General features: G+C 50.0%; 1 protein-coding gene across 2 annotated transcripts in view; it reads right to left on the bottom strand.

Annotated features, from left to right (window-relative positions):
* Window positions 1-9,372, bottom strand: part of IKBKB (inhibitor of nuclear factor kappa B kinase subunit beta) — a 47,371-nt gene extending 37,999 nt beyond the window's left edge. For both annotated transcript variants that reach the window (XM_082680498.1, XM_082680497.1), the window contains exons 1-2: window positions 9,291-9,372; window positions 8,581-8,703 (exon numbers count right to left, since the gene is read on the bottom strand). In XM_082680498.1, the coding sequence (XP_082536624.1) occupies window positions 8,581-8,685 (105 nt within the window). In that variant the 5' untranslated portion in view covers window positions 8,686-8,703; window positions 9,291-9,372. The remainder of the gene's footprint in view (window positions 1-8,580; window positions 8,704-9,290) is intronic.
* Between the last annotated feature and the right edge of the window lie 8,523 nt (window positions 9,373-17,895).

The raw sequence follows: 17,895 nt of genomic DNA, 5'->3' as shown, positions 1-17,895 counted from the left end.
CCCTGGTCCGGGAAGATCCCACATGCCACTGAACAACCAAGCCCGTGCGCGACAACTACTGAGCCTGCGCTCTAGAGCCCGCGAGCCACAACTACTGAACCCACGTGCCACAACTACTGAAGTCCATGCGCCTAGAGCCCGTGCTCCGCAACAAGAGAAGCCACCACAGTGAGAAACCCGCGCACCGCAACAAAGAGTAGCCCCCGCTCGCCGCAACTAGAGAAAGCCCGCGCACAGCAACGAAGACCAAGCACAGCCAAAAATAAAGCATACATGTTAATGGTTGGGGCACATTCAGAGTAACGTGGCCAAAGCCACAGTCGGTTTTAGAACACGCTCATCATCCCCCAAAGAAACCCCACACCCATCAGCCATCACTTCCCGTTTCTCCCCAACCCCCTCCAGCGCCAGGCAACCACCCGTCTGCACTCTGTCTCTACAGATTTAGCTGTCTGGACATTTCATCTAAGTGGGATCATACAAGATGTGGCCTTTTGTGATGGCCTCTCACCCAGCACAGTGTTCCCCAGGCTCACCCTGCAGTGGTCCATGCCTGCCTCTGTGCCAACACTCCCTGGTGCCAGGCAGGCACTGACGGCCAGGCTGTGCCACATCGTTCACTCACTTTGCTCTTAGAATCCTGATCTCTGGCCTGGGTTCAGAAGCCCTATTGAAGAAGAGCTGACCTCTTTCAAAAACTGTCAGTCCTGTTGCTCTTGAACCCATCACTACAGCTGGACGAGTGAACTTGGGTGGACGTTCAGCTAATACTTGTCAAGAGTTACGGTGTGTGTCAAGAGACCACTATTTCTTTAATCGATGTACAAACAGGCTTGAGTTACATCTCACAAGACGTTCCATCCTCTACAGCGTGAACTTCCCGATTCCTCTGCTCTCGAACTGATTTGAATCTGCTTTCGAGTTTCACTTCCCACTAAGCGTTCAGACTAGAACGTTTTCGCCCAGTTCTCTGGTAACTTCAGCAACAGCCGCTCTGATATGCGTCTAGATGCTTGTTTCCAGGTGGGTGGGATCGCACAGGAACCCGGGCTGGGATGCCGAGATCTACCAGTGAGAGAAGACTGACGGACGGCCAGGCTGTAAAAGGAGGTGACGCCACTGGGAGCATCCACTCAAGCGTGTGACGTTGTGATGGACAGTGCCTTATGCAACAGTTTCGAAGAAGATACTGCCACGCATGGTGTGTTACCTCAGGATGTCTCTGAGAGTTTAAAACTCTGCACCTACTTTAACTTCAATACACAGAACAGTGTATTCCTTTTCTATTGCTGCTACAACAAACTGCCACCAGCTTACTGGCTTAAAACAAATTTATTTCCTGATAGCTCTGGAGGTCAGAAGTCTGGCAAGCACCTCGCTGGACTAAAATCAAGATGTGGGCAGGCCGTGTCCCTTTCCAGAGAACGCACATCCCTGCCCGCCCCAGCTTCTAGAGGATGCATTCATCCCTTGGCTCATGGCCCCTTCCTGCAGCTCAAAGCCATCAGTGACCAGCTGTGTCTTTGTGGTTGCATCACTCTGACACTGACTCTCCGGCCTCCCTCTTCCACTTTTAATGACCCTTGTGGTTACAATGGGTCCACCAAGATCACCCAGGATAATCTTCCCATTTAAGTCAGCTGATTAGCAACCTTGATTCCCTCTGCCACATAACCTAACGTAGTCACAGGCTCAAGGGGTTAGGACGCAGACATTTTGGGAGGCATTGTTATTCTCCCAAGCATAAACAGTATGCTTCCTTCATAAAGATAACAGGTAAATCAAACCCAAAGGGTAGACTTATTAAGTGACTTAGAAAATATTTTATAGACTCTACCTGTATATGCTGGGTGACTGTAGATAACTGTAGTCTTTTGCCCAACACAAACACCGGAGCTAACACACAGCCATCACCTGGCCCATCCCAGAATCCACAAATGGATTCTGATATTGAAGACTGATCCAACATTGGTCTCAACTGCCAAACGAAACCTAAAAAGCGAACTTAACGATATGAACACGGAACACATCACAGACTAAGTGGGCACAGACACCAACACTGACTCTGGACAGCTCAGCTTCGTCCTACGGCGGCAGGGGAAATCCTGACTTCCTAGGCCTGAGTGTCCCATGCAGACACAGACACAACTTTTCTTACCCGGTGGCCCTCTAGGAAGTACTCTGAAACATTCTCGTTTTTCCATGAGTAATGTTTCATTTGAAACAGAAACCCAAAGAGAAGGACCTTCCATTGCTAAAAACATACTGGCTCTGGAAAGCGAAATTCAATTCATCGTAAACAGACTACGAAGATGTTTTTGAAAGTCGGGTGGGGGGGGCTTGGTTCCCCAGCAGCAATGACACTCGAGGGCATGGATGACTGTCTCCACTTGGCTCGGAACCTCCCACTCTCAGCTCAGTTCTCTGGAAACCCAGACTCGGTCCAAACCATCGCAGTATCCGACGCCTAGTAAGCTGGGGCAAAATTCAGAAGTGATGTGCATTTTGAGAAAATGGAGAAAGGGGCCCACAGTGGTACCTACATCAAAGGCAGTTGATTATGAAGGTCCTCTGAGTGTCTGTGACTCTGCCTTTTGCACAGGAAAACACGAACCTCGCGTATAAACGTGGGTATACTCTGAAGTGAGGGCGGCGGGGGGGCATGCATCCTCAGACTTCTGAGACCATCAGATGGTGCTCTTCTAACGACAAGGCGACATGCACGGGAAGCCGAGAGGTCCCTCCACACCCTCAGGTCAGAACGCTGACTCCTGTTACCACGGCAACCACCCAACAGGCCTCTGTGGTCCAAGAGCGGGATTAGAAATACCTTCCTTGTTCCTTCTTAGGTCCTCCCTCCAAGATGAGTGTTTCAGGAAGGAGGTGCGAAGCTGGGCCCAGAGAGATCCTAGGGACAGAACCCAGGCCTGAGAGTCAGAAGGCCGAGGTCTGGCCGCAGCTTCACCCCTGATTCAACCCCGGTGACCAGTGTACGCTGAGACGGCTGACTCCACCCAACTCCCTTCGGAGTAAACACCTAACGGGCACGTCGGCCTCCAAACCCACCCACATGGGCTCAGGGGTGAAGCAGGTCAGATCATGATCCCTGTACTCCGCCTGGTGCATGTGCGACCTTGAGCCCATTAGGCCTCTAGGTCTTCATCCACAAGGTGGAGGCGACCCTACCCCTGCCGGTGCTGTCAGTTAAATGAGGCAGAGCATCTGATCCTTGAGGGCCTGGCGCACATTCCCACAGCACCGTTCCCTTCCTAGCCCCGTGCAGGCGATGCTCTCCCCGTCCCACCACCTGCAGTCCACCTCCTGTGAAACCCTGCTTTGAGAGGCCTCCGGCCACCTCCGGCATCGACGAGACAGCATGGGTAAAGCACCCAGCACAACTGGCAATGACACTCCCGACAAACAGGAGCCGTGATTACTTCCTCACGATCCGGTGCTCACATTACACTCACTCGGTGTGTTCCTGAGGATCCACTTTATCCCCTCGACTAGAGCACAGTGTGTCAGGGCCACCTCCTTGTTTCCCTGACGGACCCCTGACGGCCTCAGGCCCGTGCTCAAAGTCTTTAAGACCTGAAGACACACAGACAGGCTAAAGTGAGCTTAGTGTCGTCCAGTGAGGGGACAAGTAGAGCCAGCGCCACTTCTAGAGGGGTAACCGGTGTGTCCTCAGGGACCAGGGCAGCAACTCCCAGCCTTTCCCATCACAGCGCACAGAGTAAGTATGTGGTATCTGTGAGGTACCCTGGGACGTGTCCAGAGGCTTCCAGGGCGTAGCAGCGCCACATCTGGCCCAGACAAGCTGAGAGCAGAGGGGATCGATATCTTAGCTTCTTTCAAATCCATGTGGGAGGCTGTGGCCCAGAGCCCTGAAGCTGCCGACACCAGAGCCAGGACTTGAGCCCAGGCTGTGCGACTGCAAGTCCTGAGTTTTCTCCCCCTCGCTCCCGAAGGGGGCTGCAGCTGAGGTCACAGAGGTCCCCGCCTCTTCTTCTTCTTCCTTTGTGTTTGACAAACACCTTATTGAAAATATCAGCCCATCCAGAAAGTACTGACCCTTGGGCTGAAGATTTAAGGGAGTATCCACACAGCAAGGATTGTCAAGGCCCATGCTTGGTAAGAGAACCAAAAAACTCACGGAGACAGGTAGGGTCATTTGTTGCACTGCCCTTCCTCCGTGGGAAATATTCACTTTAGGGTTCTCTGTTTAGCAAGGAAGACTTATACATTTTGTCATCCAAAGGGGTGTTTTTCCTTTAGTGCTTCAACTGAGCCTGTTCCGAGGTGTCCCTGACCTTGGATCCCCACCTTGGAGAAGCCACAAGCCAGTGGAGGAGGCATGAGGCTGGGATTCAAACAGATGTAGGTTCAGAAGATTCCCGCTCCTTTACTTACTAGCTTAGCCTCTCTGAGTAAGGGGTTGACTTCTCTATGCTTCAGTTTCCTCAGTTATAAAATGGGAGTAAAGACAACAGTACTTCCATTTAGGGTGGTTGAGCAGACTGGAGATAACGCATGTGAAAACACCTCGCCCATGCTGGCATACAGGACGTTCTCAATAAATGATGGGTCTGGACTTCCCTCACGGCGCAGTGGTGAAGAATCCACCTGCCAGTGCAGGGGACACGGGTTCAAGCCCTGGCCCGGGAAGATCCCACATGCCGCGGAGCAACTAAGCCCGTGCGCCACAACTACTGAGCCTGCGCTCTAGAGCCCGCGAGCCACAACTACTGAAGCCCGCGTGCCTAGAGCCCGTGCTCCGCAACAAGAGAAGCCACCACAATGAGAAGCCCGCGCACGGCAACGAAGAGTAGCCGCTGCTCACCACAACTAGAGAAAGCCCGCACGCAGCGACGAAAACCCAACGCAGCCAAAAATTAAAATTAATTAATTAATTTAAAAAATACTGAAAAAAAATGATGGGTCTGATCATTAGTCTGACTCATCTGACTGAGGACACCAATGCTTAGGCTCCTTTATGCTTCTCCTGTGATGAAGGACAAATACTCTCTCTTGTAGACAAGGTACACGGCGTATTAGGAAAACGTACATGGTTGTCATGTCGAATATAAGCAATTACTGTGCCCGACGGGAGTTAAGTAACCACCACCCTATCCCAGCTGCTCTCCTCCAGAGGTTCTGAAAGCAGGGGTGCCCCCCCACCCCGAGAACACGCTCGTGTTGATTCTGAACACCGATTAAAGACCCTCCCCTAAGCACCCAGAGCAGTCCAGGGATTTCCCCAAGGGGGGACGCAAGGAGGACCTGGAGTGCTTCCTGGACGGAGCCAGGCCCCGGGTCAGTGCTCACGACACACCTGGGAACGCTGGACACCTCTCCCCCAGCCCCTCACTGTCCACTCCACCCCTGTGTCCTGCCAATGTCACCCTGAAAAGCTCTTAAATCTGCCCACTTCCCCCCACGTCCACCACCATCAGCCCAGTCCAATCTCGCACCCGGACTGCTCCAGAAACCTCTTACTTAACTGGTCTCCCCAACAGACAGGGCAGTGCCAGTGGGGGCCCAGTACCGGATCTCGAGAGCTGACTGCTAATACTCAGGAATTTGGTGAGAAAGGAGGTTAAACCGCCAGCGGCAAGAAACAAGCCGCAGTGGGAGCCTTCACGCTGCAGGAGTAGGGGAGTTTTTTCGGAGAGCTGACCTCCCAGCCCAGCAGTGCCTGGGCCCCGCCATGTGTTCCTGCAGCCCAAGCGGGGCTCCCTGAAGCAGCCCTTCCCCTCTCAGCCCTTCCGCTCACATCCACCTGCCATGACCTACCCCTCCCAACCCCCCGGCAGGGGCTCTGAACAGGCCGCGCCCTGGGCCTGGAATCCTCCTCCCGCCTTCTCTGCCCGGCTAGCTTCCACCAACCCTCGGGGCTCCTGTCCAGCGCTGCTTCCTTGGGGCAGCCTTCCAGACCCCCTGACAGACCCCGGCCTCCGGTACAAGGTCTCACTGCACCGGGCCCCTCTCCTGGGTCGCGATGATCACAGCTGGGAGCTTACATTTATAACACTTGATGAATGGCTATTTCCCTTCTCCAGAAACCAAGAGTGAATGACCCTGTGCACCTAACACGCGTGTAACACGAAGAGAGTCTCTGGTGCGGGGGGGGGAGTGAAAGAAGCCCAAAGCCAGGCAGAGCCCAGGCTGATGGGAACACCCCTAGGCAGAAAACCACGCAGTGCGCGAGGCTGCCCGAACGAGCGAGGGTGAAGGGTTCAGTGAGAACCAGCTCCCATGGGACGAGGGGTCCTGCCTGCCGGCTCTGTGGGAGGTGGTCTACACGGGGTCCTGGCGGCAGGGGCAGAATGCACACAGAGACGTCCAGGAGAGAGGGGCTCGTCCCACACAGGGCTCAGCTGGGAGCCGACGGGGGAGAGGCAGGGAGTGGAGAGGCCGCAAACGGGAGAACAAGAGCTCGGCCTTTGGCTTTCTAAAAATTAAGGTTTCTGAACAGAAGAAACTGGAAAGCAGTAATTCTAGAGAACAAGTCCATACACATACACACACACACACATACACTCTTGGGCTCGCAGCTATAAAGCCAGAAACAAACTCCAACTGACAAGCGTATTCCAAGCCCAGAGAGCAGATGGAGGCCACTTGGGGTGAGACGTGGCAGACACTCAGCACATCCTGATAGAACTCCTCCTGCAGGAAACCAAGACGTCTCCAGTTCAGCTGCAGCGGGACACTTGCTATAGTCAAGACTCCAGAAGCCCTGGCCTGTCTGGAGGCAGCCCGGCCCAGGTCTGCATGGGGCTGTGGAAGGATCTGACTCTCCTGTCCTGATGCCAGGCCCCTGGCTGCACCCCCTACACCCCTCCCTCAACCCCGTCCCAGCCACAGGGTTGGCTGGAATTGGCGTCTCCTGGGTGAGTGTGAGAATTACCAGCTGCAGGACTGTCCTCTGCCCTCCAGCTCTGGCTCTCACATTCCTCCAGGGGCCGCTTCATCCACTCAGAGCTGACAGGGTTCAGGGCAGGGCCTTCCAGTTGAGACAGGAGGGTGGCTGTCTGAGATGGCCCTCTGCCATGGCTGGCCGGGGGCCTGGATGACCCTCCCTGCTGGCTGCAGCCAGGCTCCTGGGAAGCGGTACAAAATTTTCCACCTCTTGAGTCCAAAAAGATGCTCGCGGCCCTTGATTAAAAAGCAGGAGCCTTCTTCCCTCAGGGGCTCTGGCGTGTCTGAATTTTGGGTCAAGAAACTAGTATTATCTATTTGGTGAGAGGGGGCTCCCTCAAGCAGTGGTCTCCAAATTGGGTATATGTAGGGGTTTCCCAAGACTGGAATCCAAAAAATAAACACGAAATGAAGCTTTCCTGATATTAACCGTACAGCACCGTCCTCAGATCATCTGTCAGGACACGTGCCGCTTCTGACACTCGAGGGATCCCAAGGAAAATGGGCATTCCACAGACAGGGGATGGAGGACGTGCTGCAGGTTCCGTGTGCCCCACTTTGGTAGAATTATGGATGGTATTATCCCATTTTAACAAAATAACTCTCATAAAATGGACGAATGGCTTAAAGACACTGCTGTGGAGAATTTCAGTGCATGTAACACCAGTACAAACAAACAGTAATATGGAAGACCTAACGCTTGTGGGGTGAGAAACTCACGTCAGACACATAAGGAATAAAAACAATGAGGATCACTTTGTTATACAGCAGAAACTAACACACAATTGTGAAGCAATCATAGTCCAATAAAGATGTTTAAAACAAAACAATCAGGGCTTCCCTGGTGGCGCAGTGGTTGAGAGTCCGCCTGCCGATGCAGGGGACACAGGTTCGTGCCCCGGTCCGGGAAGATCCCACATGCCGCGGAGCGGCTGGGCCCGTGAGCCATGGCCACTGGGCCTGCGCGTCCGGAGCCTGTGCTCCGCAACGGGGGAGGCCACAACAGTGAGAGGCCCGCGTACCGCAAAAAAAAAAAAAAAAAAAAAAAAAAATCAGGATCTAGCAGAGCTATAAACAAATCGGTCCAAAGAATTCAAAACTATAAAAATTATTTGAAATACGGATGTTCACCCACCATCCTTACCGATAGTTCTCACTTTCGTGTGTCTCTGTATAATTCGCGCTGTGAAGTATTGCAAACAATACTGGGAAGACATCATAATTGGTAAGTACTTTAAATATTTTTTAAATTCTTTTCAAACATTTGAAAATATTTTATTATTTTCACACTTTAGATTCTTCTATTTTTGCATGTTTCATAACATGTAATATATTACTACACAATGTATTAGTAGGTGTTAGTCTAAGGTTAGCATAGATATGTAATTTTCAATATATATAACTGAAGCTGAAAGCTTAAACTTTTTTTTTTTTTTTTACTATTTATTTAGGTGACACAGTCATGAAAGCTTGGAGACCACTAACCTAGAGTCAGCTTAGGGGCCCTGAGGCCCCCTCTCTCACTCTCTCCCAAGAAGCCCATGGCCAAGGTGAGCCCCGTTCACCCAGGGAGCCCAGGGTAGGGCAGAGGCAGTGAGGGGGGAGCCTGCCCCCAACCCCGCCGCCCCCAGCTCTTCCCAGCGGCACCGGGCCTACCTGATTGTGCCATCGGATGACGTTCCCAAATCCCCCTGTCCCAAGCCGTTCTTTCATTTCCCAGGCCCCGCATGTCTGGGTTGGCAGGGAAGGTGACCAGCTCATACTGATGTCCTGCTAACTCTGTAAGCAATTTGGCGGTGGGGGACAAAAAGCGAAAGTTAAGCAAGAATGGAACACAAGGAGATGGACAAGAGATACTACAGCCCTTCCATGTGAAAGGAGAAAAATCGGAAGTGGTTTTCACCTCGTACATAAACCAGGTTGTTTGGTTTGGTTTTGGTTTTGGTAGCCAACTCCGGCCTTTCGCAGCACCTCCACCGACCGCCCCCTCCCCAAGCTGTACGGAAGCAGCAGGGAGGAGAGTCCCTCAAAGGACAGGGCGCCCCACTGCCCAGGACCTGCAAGGGGTCCCCCAGCCGGGACCCCGCCCGGGCGCCCTGACCGCTGGCCGGGGAGCCTCCCCTCCCAACTCCCCGCGGTCCCTGCGTCACCGCGGCGCGGACGAATCACCGCCCCGTCCCGGGCCCCCGCCTCGCGGCCGCCACCCGGCACCACCCCGCCGGGGCCGGGCTCCGGGGCCTCCCAGCTCCCCCCGCCCAGGAACCCCTGACTCAGAACCCGTCACGGGCGTCTCCGTGAGCCTCGGAGAGGAGGGGTGCGAGCCCGCCGGGCAGGTGACACCGGGGGCGCCCGCCCGAGGGACTCACCTGGCGGCGGGGCGCGGGCGCCACCCAGACGACATTAAAGTGCGGGAATCTCAAACCCGCCAGCAGAGCGCCACTTCCTAAAACACTTCCTACTATGACGTCACGGAGCACGTGGGCTGCGGCCTTAAAGGGACTGCGCGGCCCAGGCCCCGCCCTGCTCCGCCCGGTGACCAGCCCTAAGAAACGCCAGAGTCCTCTTCAGACTTAGCGACTTAGACCTGGGCGACTTCTGGGACAGGGAACATGGGGATTTCCTCACCTGGCACCGCCGGGGTCAGCCTGACACGCTTCCTAGACTTTGAACTGGGGGAATTTCCCGGCCCCTGCTAGGACTGGTTTAGGGACGGTTTACAGGAATTGCCGTGGGCCTCCTGTTCTCGGGCTGCGCTCCCTGCCCTGTCTGGAGGCTCCTTGGCGCGTATCGAGAATGATAAGTCACACCTGTCGTCCCTAGGAGGAGTGACAGCCCCCGTTTCCTCCTTAAAAAAATAAAGAACAAGGGAAAGGATCCAGTAGCGTAACACAGAACTGCAGGTTCAGCCCCATGACGTCCGGAAATTGTGAGAACAGCTGCTGTTAATCGGTCATCACTTACCTACTTGGCATCATAATTAGGTTTTTACTATTGACTGTCTCAGTTCGAGGGCCTCATGTTAGCAGCCAAAGGAGAGGCCTGTGTGTGTTGGTATATTTACTCAAGCAGGAAAAAAAGTATTAAGGGCAACCTGAAGATAATAGCTCACTTTATAGAGTGCTTACTGAGTGCCTGGCACTGTCTAAATTCCGTGCTTGGATTTCCCCATCCAATTGTCAAGACCGTCCTACAAATTGGACAGTACTGCATTATTATTATCCCCATTTTACAGATGAGAAAACTGACGCACAGAGTGAAAAATCTTTATCCCAAAGTCACAGCCTTATAAGAGGATGATGATCTGATGTTTAAACCGCAGCAGCTGGTTCTTGGGTGCACACTCTTAAAAGTAGCATGCTAGTGCGTTCAGAAGGGAGCAAACTGGATTTTGAATCCGGGTACTGCTGTTGAGAACCTCTGAGAATTTAGGGCAAGTTATTGATACTTAGACCATTCTAAGCAGCCATTTCTCTTCTTTAAAATGTAGGCAGTATTAATGGATGGACTTGGAGGGTATTATGCTAAGTGAAATAAGTCAGACAGGGAAAGACAAACACTGTGTGGTATCACTTATATGTGGAATGTAAAAAATACAACAAACTAGTGAATATAACAAAAAGAAGCAGACTCACAGATATAGAGAACAAACTAGGGGTTACCAGTGCAGAGATGGAAAGGGGGAGGGGCACGATAAGGGTAGGGAATTAAGAGGTACAAACTACAACGTATTAAATAAATAAGCTACAAGGATACATTGTACAGCACAGGGAATAGAGCCAATATTTTCTAATAACTATAAATGGAGTATATTTTATAAAAAAATTTGAATCACTATGTTGTACACTTGAAACTAATTATATTGTAAATCAACTATGCCTCAATTTTTTTAAAAAGGTAGGCAACATAAGGGTGAATTGCATGAAATTATCATTTTTTAAAATAAAACAAAATCAGTTGAAACATCAGCAACAAAGATTAGCAGTTTCATCTGGTTCAGCCTAAAAGCAGCAGGAGGTAAGAGGGCACACAAGTCAGAGACAGTAGGGCTGGGAAGGCGGGGGTGTTGTGAAGGACAGGTGATAAGATGGTAAGAGCTGTGCCTGACACAGAGGACACTCCTGCCTGGACAGAGCCTGAGGCTGAAGTTTACTCTTAGGAACAGACGTCTGCTGTCAACCCAAGCAGACGGGTCGGTGTGCCCAGGGCTGCCCTAGCCACGCCAGGATGCTCAGAGTTTCTCCACTTATCCTATTGTTTCTGCTAAACAGCACGCTGGGCCTCAAAGCAGGAAGAGAAAAGAACATGAGTAAACAGTTGTAAAACACTTAGAATAGTGCCTGACATATTCTAAGTGCAGTGTAAGTGTCTCTCTTTTTTTTTTTTTTTTAATTTTTGGCTGCGTTGGGTCTTCGTTGCTGCACGTGGGCTTTCTCTAGTTGCGGTGAGCGGGGGCTACTCTTTGTTGTGGTGCGCGGGCTTCTCATTGCAATGGCTCTTCTTGTTGTGGATCATGGGCTCTAGGCACGCGGGCTTCAGTAGTTGTGGCTCGCGGGCTCTAGAGCACAGGCTCAGTAGTTGTGGCGCATGGGCTTAGTTGCTCCGCGGCATGTGGGATCTTCCCAGACCAGGGCTCAAACCCGTGTACCCTGTATTGGCAGGCGGATTCTTAACCACTGTGCCACCAGGGAAGTCCTAAGAGTCTCTTTAATACATCAATTTTTAAAATAAATTTATTTTCATAAATAAAATTTTACCGAGTTCTACAGGCGCTGGCCCCTTTCTACAGTGTGTTTCCTGTATGACATCACAAAAGGTTTCTTTTTAATCCTGTCACCACTGAAAATCACTGTCCCTGAGAAACTTAATGAGACATCCAGAGATATGCCAAAGAATTCTCATTTGCTCAGCTAAAAATAGCTTGGTTTTCAACTGAATATAAATCTTTCTGATAAGTCACATATTACTGGATTTTTTTAAAAAAAATTAATGATGGCCCAGGAAGGAATCTCTGGGTTTTATCATGTCCTGAGATGTTTATCATGTTAAGTCCCTTTTTCCCTCCAGATAAGACGTGTCCATTGCCTACGTCTGGTCTTTATCCTGTTCTAGAGATGACTGAGCATTTTTTACAAAAAATATTTTCAGATGCAGCAGAAAAGTCTTCCTTTTCCTTCCTGTTTTGAGGCTGAATGTGCTATTTAGGGTAATCCAGAAACACTGAGCAGCATGAGTGCCCCGCACAGCCCTGGGTACCGCTGGTCTAGGGTATCCAACTCTCATTAGGGGCACCTAGAATCTTACTGGAGGCGTATGACTCACTGAGGGTCCCCAAGTGATGAGAGATGGGGACCAGGCAATACAAAGTCCTGTGCTAATTTGTTCTGCTCTAGAGGCGGTATGCTGTTGGTGATAAGGATAATGTTTCCAATGGGGTTATTTTAAAATAAAAGTCTTCTTCACAGGGTAAGTCAAAAATAACTATCCTCTTGCTCGATCTTTGAGAACAAAACAGCTCTGAGCTCCTTTGAGTGAGAAAAGGGTTGTTTTCTGAGCAATCTGGGAGCTGAGTCATAGTAAGAGAAGCCAGCTTGAAAGATAGGAAAGCAATAAAACAGACCACTTGGCAGAGGGAGGATTTCCCCAGGCCCCCAGCCCCAGAGTCAGCTCTGGTTCAGTGATTTCAGCAACTCTTTCACTATCCTTCCGAGTTTGTTTTATCTCAGCCCTGCAGGGAGAGAGCTCTGCAAGTCAGGACCTGCTCCTTCAACAAACAAAAAATCTTTTGTCGCAAAAGTTGGAAAACTCGTTCAGTTGGGGGACATAAAGAAATCCACCTTTCTTCTAGGGGAGATGATGGGAGGTGGGAATGGGCTGGTGGAGATGCTGAGAATGAACTTCAGCCCAGACCCTACGTGGCTCAGGGCAGAGCCGGCTGCAGTGAGGAAGGGAAGAAAATGTAACTAACTTCTATGAATGAGACCTGGGCCAGTCTGGCCATCATGCCTCAAACCTGGGTGAAACACGGAAAGCTGGGGATTTGGGGCCCTGAGTCCCCCTCCTGAGAGGGATGATAGCTGGGGGAGGAAATCAGCTTGTAAGCTCCCTTCATTTGTACATGCACATGTTTTTATTCCAGTAAATTCGAAATAAAGAGGAAGGAGCTGATAAAGCACAGCTGCCCATCCCTTGGCTGTGGTGGTGGGGAAACCGTGGATGTGAGCTGGCTGTGTGTGCTCATACCTTAGGATGTTTCTTAGCTCACCTTAGTTCTGAGCTCTTACCTGTGCTCCATGGGAGCAGAGATTTTATTCCCTGCTGCATTCCTAGTGCTTGGAACATCACAGGTGCTCAGTAAGAGTTTACTGAATGAATGGGTGAATTGGCCAAGGCAAAGACTTGGTGATACTGCACCCTTTAGCATTTGGTTATAAGTGGTCTCTGGAGTCTGAGAGATGTGGTTCTAATCCTGGCTCTGCGTTTTCTTGGCTTTGTGAACAGGCAGTTCACTGGTCCTCACTGAGCCTTAGTTTTCTCATCTCTAAATTGGGGGCTAATAATCATTAAAAAGTCTACAAATAATAAATGCTCGAGAGGATGTGGAGAAAAGGGAACCCTCTTAGACTGTTGGTGGGAATGTAAATTGATACAGCCACTATGGAGAGCAGTATGGAGGTTCCCTAAAAAACTAAAAATAGAGTTACCATATGATCCTGCAATCCCACTCCTGGGCATACATCTGGAGAAAACCATAATTCGAAAAGATACATGCATCCCTATGTTCATAGCAGCACTGTTCACAATAGCCAGGACATAGAAACAAACTAAATGTCTACTGACAGATGAATGGATAAAGAAGATGTGGTACATATATACAATGGAATATTACTCAGCCATTAAGAAGAATGAAATAATGCCATTTGCAGCAACATGGATGGACCTAGAGATTATCATACTGTGTGAACCAAGTCAGAGAAAGACAAATACCATATGATATCACTTATATGTGGAATCTAAAATATGACACAAATGGACTTATCTATGAAACAGAAACAGACTCACAGACATAGAGAACAGACTTGTGGTTGCCAAGGGGGAGGGGGTTTGAGGAGGGATGGAGTAGGAGTTTGGGATTAGCAGATGCAAACTATTATATAGAGAATGGATAAACAACAAGGTCCTACTGTATAGCACAGGAAACTAATATCCTGTGATAAACCATAATGGAAAAGAATATGAAAAAGAATATATATGTATAACTGAGTCACTTTGTTATATAGCAGAAATTAACACAACATTGTAAATCAACTTATACTTCAATAAAATTTTAAAAAAATAAATTGGAGGCTAATAAAACCTACTCCTCATGGTTATATGGTTTAAGTGAGATAAGATCTATAAAGTGCCTAGTACAGAGCTTGGTGCTTATTAAAACCTGTTTGAATAGTAGTTATTAATACTTTTTTTTGTCTTTCTTTTTCGGCTGCGTTGGGTCTTCATTGCTGCGCACGGGCTTTCTCTAGTTGTGGCAAGTGGAGTCTCTACTCTTCATTGAGGTGCGTGGGCTTCTCATTGTGGTGGCTTCTTTTGTTGCGGAGCATGGGCTCTAGGGTGTGCGGGCTCAGTAGCTGTGGCGCACAAGCTTAGTTGCTCCGTGGCATGTGGGATCTTCCCGGACCAGGGCTCGAACCCGTGTCCCCTGCATTGGCAGGCGGATTCTTAACCACTGCACCACCAGGGAAGTCCTAATACTGTTAGTTTTTAAATGCAATAATCCAGAATTCAGCTGAGATCCTCGTCCTTTGTGATTCAAGTGAAATGGGCTCCAGCCGGCCCCCACTTAACGGTGAAAGGCCCTGTGTCCATTCACCTTTCACGTCTCTGCAGGAATTTGATGTAAGAGGTGGTGGTGTTAAAAGATAGTATGCTTCGCAGCCCCCTCTGATTCTGAGCTCCTGCTTTTGCTGAACTCTTGACTGTCCTTTCTAAATCGGTCTTCCTCTCCACCACAGCCAGCGATTTTGTCACCACACTCTCTTCTAGTCCTTAAGAGCCATTAGCACTAATTTTTTTAAAAAGACTTCAATTTTTGTTTTAACAGAATTGTGTATTTATTTATTTTTGCCTGCGTTGTGTCTTTGTTGCTGCGTGCGGCTTTCTCTTGTTGCAGCGAGCAGGGGCTACTCTTCGATGCAGTGCGTGGGCCTCTCATTGCAGTGGCTTCTCTTTTTGCGGAGCATGGGCTCTAGGCGCGCGGGCTTCAGTAGTTGTGGCACGCGGGCTCAGTAGTTGTGGCACACGGGCTTAGTTGCTCCGCGGCATGTGGGATCTTCCCGGACCAGGGCTCAAACCCATGTCCCCTGCATTGGCAGGCGGGTTCTTAACCACTGCGCCACCTAGGAAACCCCATCAGGATTTAAATTAAATCCTTTTGCCCCCCTGGGTTTGTGGATCCAGTTCTCTGCCCAGACCTGGAAGACAGCCCTTCAGCTCGACTCGTATTTACAGACTTTGCCAAAGGTTTGCAGAGATGGAGACATTTACATCCCAGCACCACAGGCGATTTGAAGTAAGCATGGACAGCTTCTCTTGAGCAGTTTCCATTCCCACCACCTGGCCCAGCTTCCCCCATCTCCACCTCCCACCTGCCTGGCCGCCCAGCTCCAGGCCTCCTGCTCGTGGACAAAGAACCAGATCCCTCTGCCATCTCAGGCAGAGCAGCGCACTCTTCTCGGCCACAGCTCCATTCTCAGTTAGGTCCCCAACAGAGCACGGCCAGGGGCCCTCAGGCAGCCTGCACAGCTTCTAAACTAGATTCAGATCCCAACCCTTTAGGCTGAGGCCTCAAGCCTGTCCTTTCCGGGCCCACCCTCTCTCCAGCTGCTGCCCTCAGGCTGCCATCACCTCCTCCAGACGCTCTGTCACCCCCTGGAGGCCTCCCCTTCATGACAAAAATCCTGGGCTGAACGAGGGGACGTCTACACTCTAATTTCTTTCTCTGTCCCTGAAGAGCCACTACTCTCTAAGTTCCCTAACTGCAGTGATTCGATAGGAATCCTGCCTCCCCTTAGGAGACGGAAACACCGACAGACCGTTTTGGGTCCTAAATAATAAAAATTTTCCCCTCTCTGCTACTGCTACCTGCCAGTCTGGATCAATTCACACTGATCTGGTGGGTGGATCAATTCACACTGATCTGGAGGGTGGGTCTGTGAAGTGGGCAAAAAATGGCAGGACCCGGAGGGATGGTTCTTAGGAGAAAAAATTGTAGACCCTATTCATTTTATTACCAGAGGATGTCAGATCACTTAAACACATAGATAATCTTTCTACTTCCTTTTGGTCATTAAAAAAAATTAGGTTTACAGAGATACTATTTACATACTATAAAATGTACCAATTTTAAGTGTACAATTTAAGGAGTTATTTTACAACTGCGTGTAGCCCAATAACTCTCATGAGAATCACCCCGTAGAACATCTCCATCACCCTAAAGTTTGCCTCCCTTGGGGCCCCTTGCCGTCCACCCCTCCCCCGCTCCAGGCCCAGCCCCCCGGCCAGCACTGATGCAGTCACTGCAGTTACTCAGTTTGGCCCATGTTCATGTAACTTCGTTGCAGCTACCACTTCTAGAGGACTGTTAAGGTGTGGCCAGCCTGCTGGGTTGGGCTGGATTTCTTCTGCTGAGAAGTCAGAAGCTGGAGATGACCAAGTGTACGCTCTGGGAAGGGCCCGGGTCAGCGGCTCCAGACCCGGCTGAGCCAGCCATGTGGGGAAGAAAGGCTCACCACAAAGCCAGGAATGAGGAACAGAGAGAAAAGGGAAAGGCCGGCCACTCCAGAGGGAGGAGGCGGAAGGCCACAGGGCCACAGAGATGGGAACTTTAATTAAAGGCCTGCACTGTGTTGCAATTCAACTGTCAGACTCCAATCCACCCCAAGCCCAGGCTGCTGTCAGCACTTCCCCTGGTCAAGGGTGTCCCACCTGACTGCCCCGTCCCAACTTCTCCTTTCTGCAGGAGACTGCGGGGGACTCGGGTGCGGGGAGGGGGGCCAGATCTCCCAATAGGTAAAGCGGATCTCCATCTCCCCACCCACTTCCTGCCTCGGGCTGGGGCCTCTCTCTGTCTGAAGACATCCTACCCAGCTCCTCTCTCCCCTGGGCCTCTGCCTCCAGCTTCATGCCCTTTTCTGTGAGTGGGACCTTTTGCAGGGGCGTTTGAATTTTAACTGGAAAAAGAAAAGGAAGTAAAATCACGTCTTGAACATCTTTTACCAGAGGGAAAGAAAAATTCAAACAGTAACCAACAAAATTAAAAGTAAAAAAATTCTCTCTCCAGGTCTTAATTCCCAGTCTGTCCCCCAAGAGCCAACACATCAGTATTTCTTTCATGTCCTTTGTAGGGGGAAGAGGGGATACTGTCTTTTTCTTTAAATTTTTTTGATGGGGACCATTTTTAAAGTCTTTATTGAATTTGTTACAATACTGCTTCTGGTTTTTTTTTATGTTTTAGTGTTTTAGCTGCAAGGTATGTGGGATCTTACCTCCCCGACCAGAGATCAAACCCTCACCCCCTGCATTGGAAGGCAAAGTCTTAACCACTGGACCACCAAGGAAGTCCCGGGGATATTGTCTTAAGGCAGCATAACATATGCATGGCTCTGTACCTTCCCTTTATCACTGTCCCATGTCAGCATATACATTAATTTTGATATAATTTCAAACTTACAGAAAACCTGCAAGAATACTAGAAGGAATTCCTGTACACCCATGAGCCAGATTCACCAATTATCGATATTTCACCCCTTTTGCTTTATCTGTCCACCCACGTACATATTACTTTTCTGTTTTTTTTTAATTGAAGTATAGTTGATTTACAATGTTGTGTTAATTTCTGCTGGACAGCAAAGTGACTGAGTTATACATATATATACATTCTTTTTTATATTCTTTTCCATTATGGTTTATCATAGG

This window comes from Grampus griseus (genome assembly GCF_964374135.1).
Source record: "Grampus griseus genome assembly, chromosome: 21".
NCBI lineage: Eukaryota > Metazoa > Chordata > Mammalia > Artiodactyla > Delphinidae > Grampus > Grampus griseus.
This window is presented reverse-complemented; position numbering and strand designations above follow the sequence as displayed.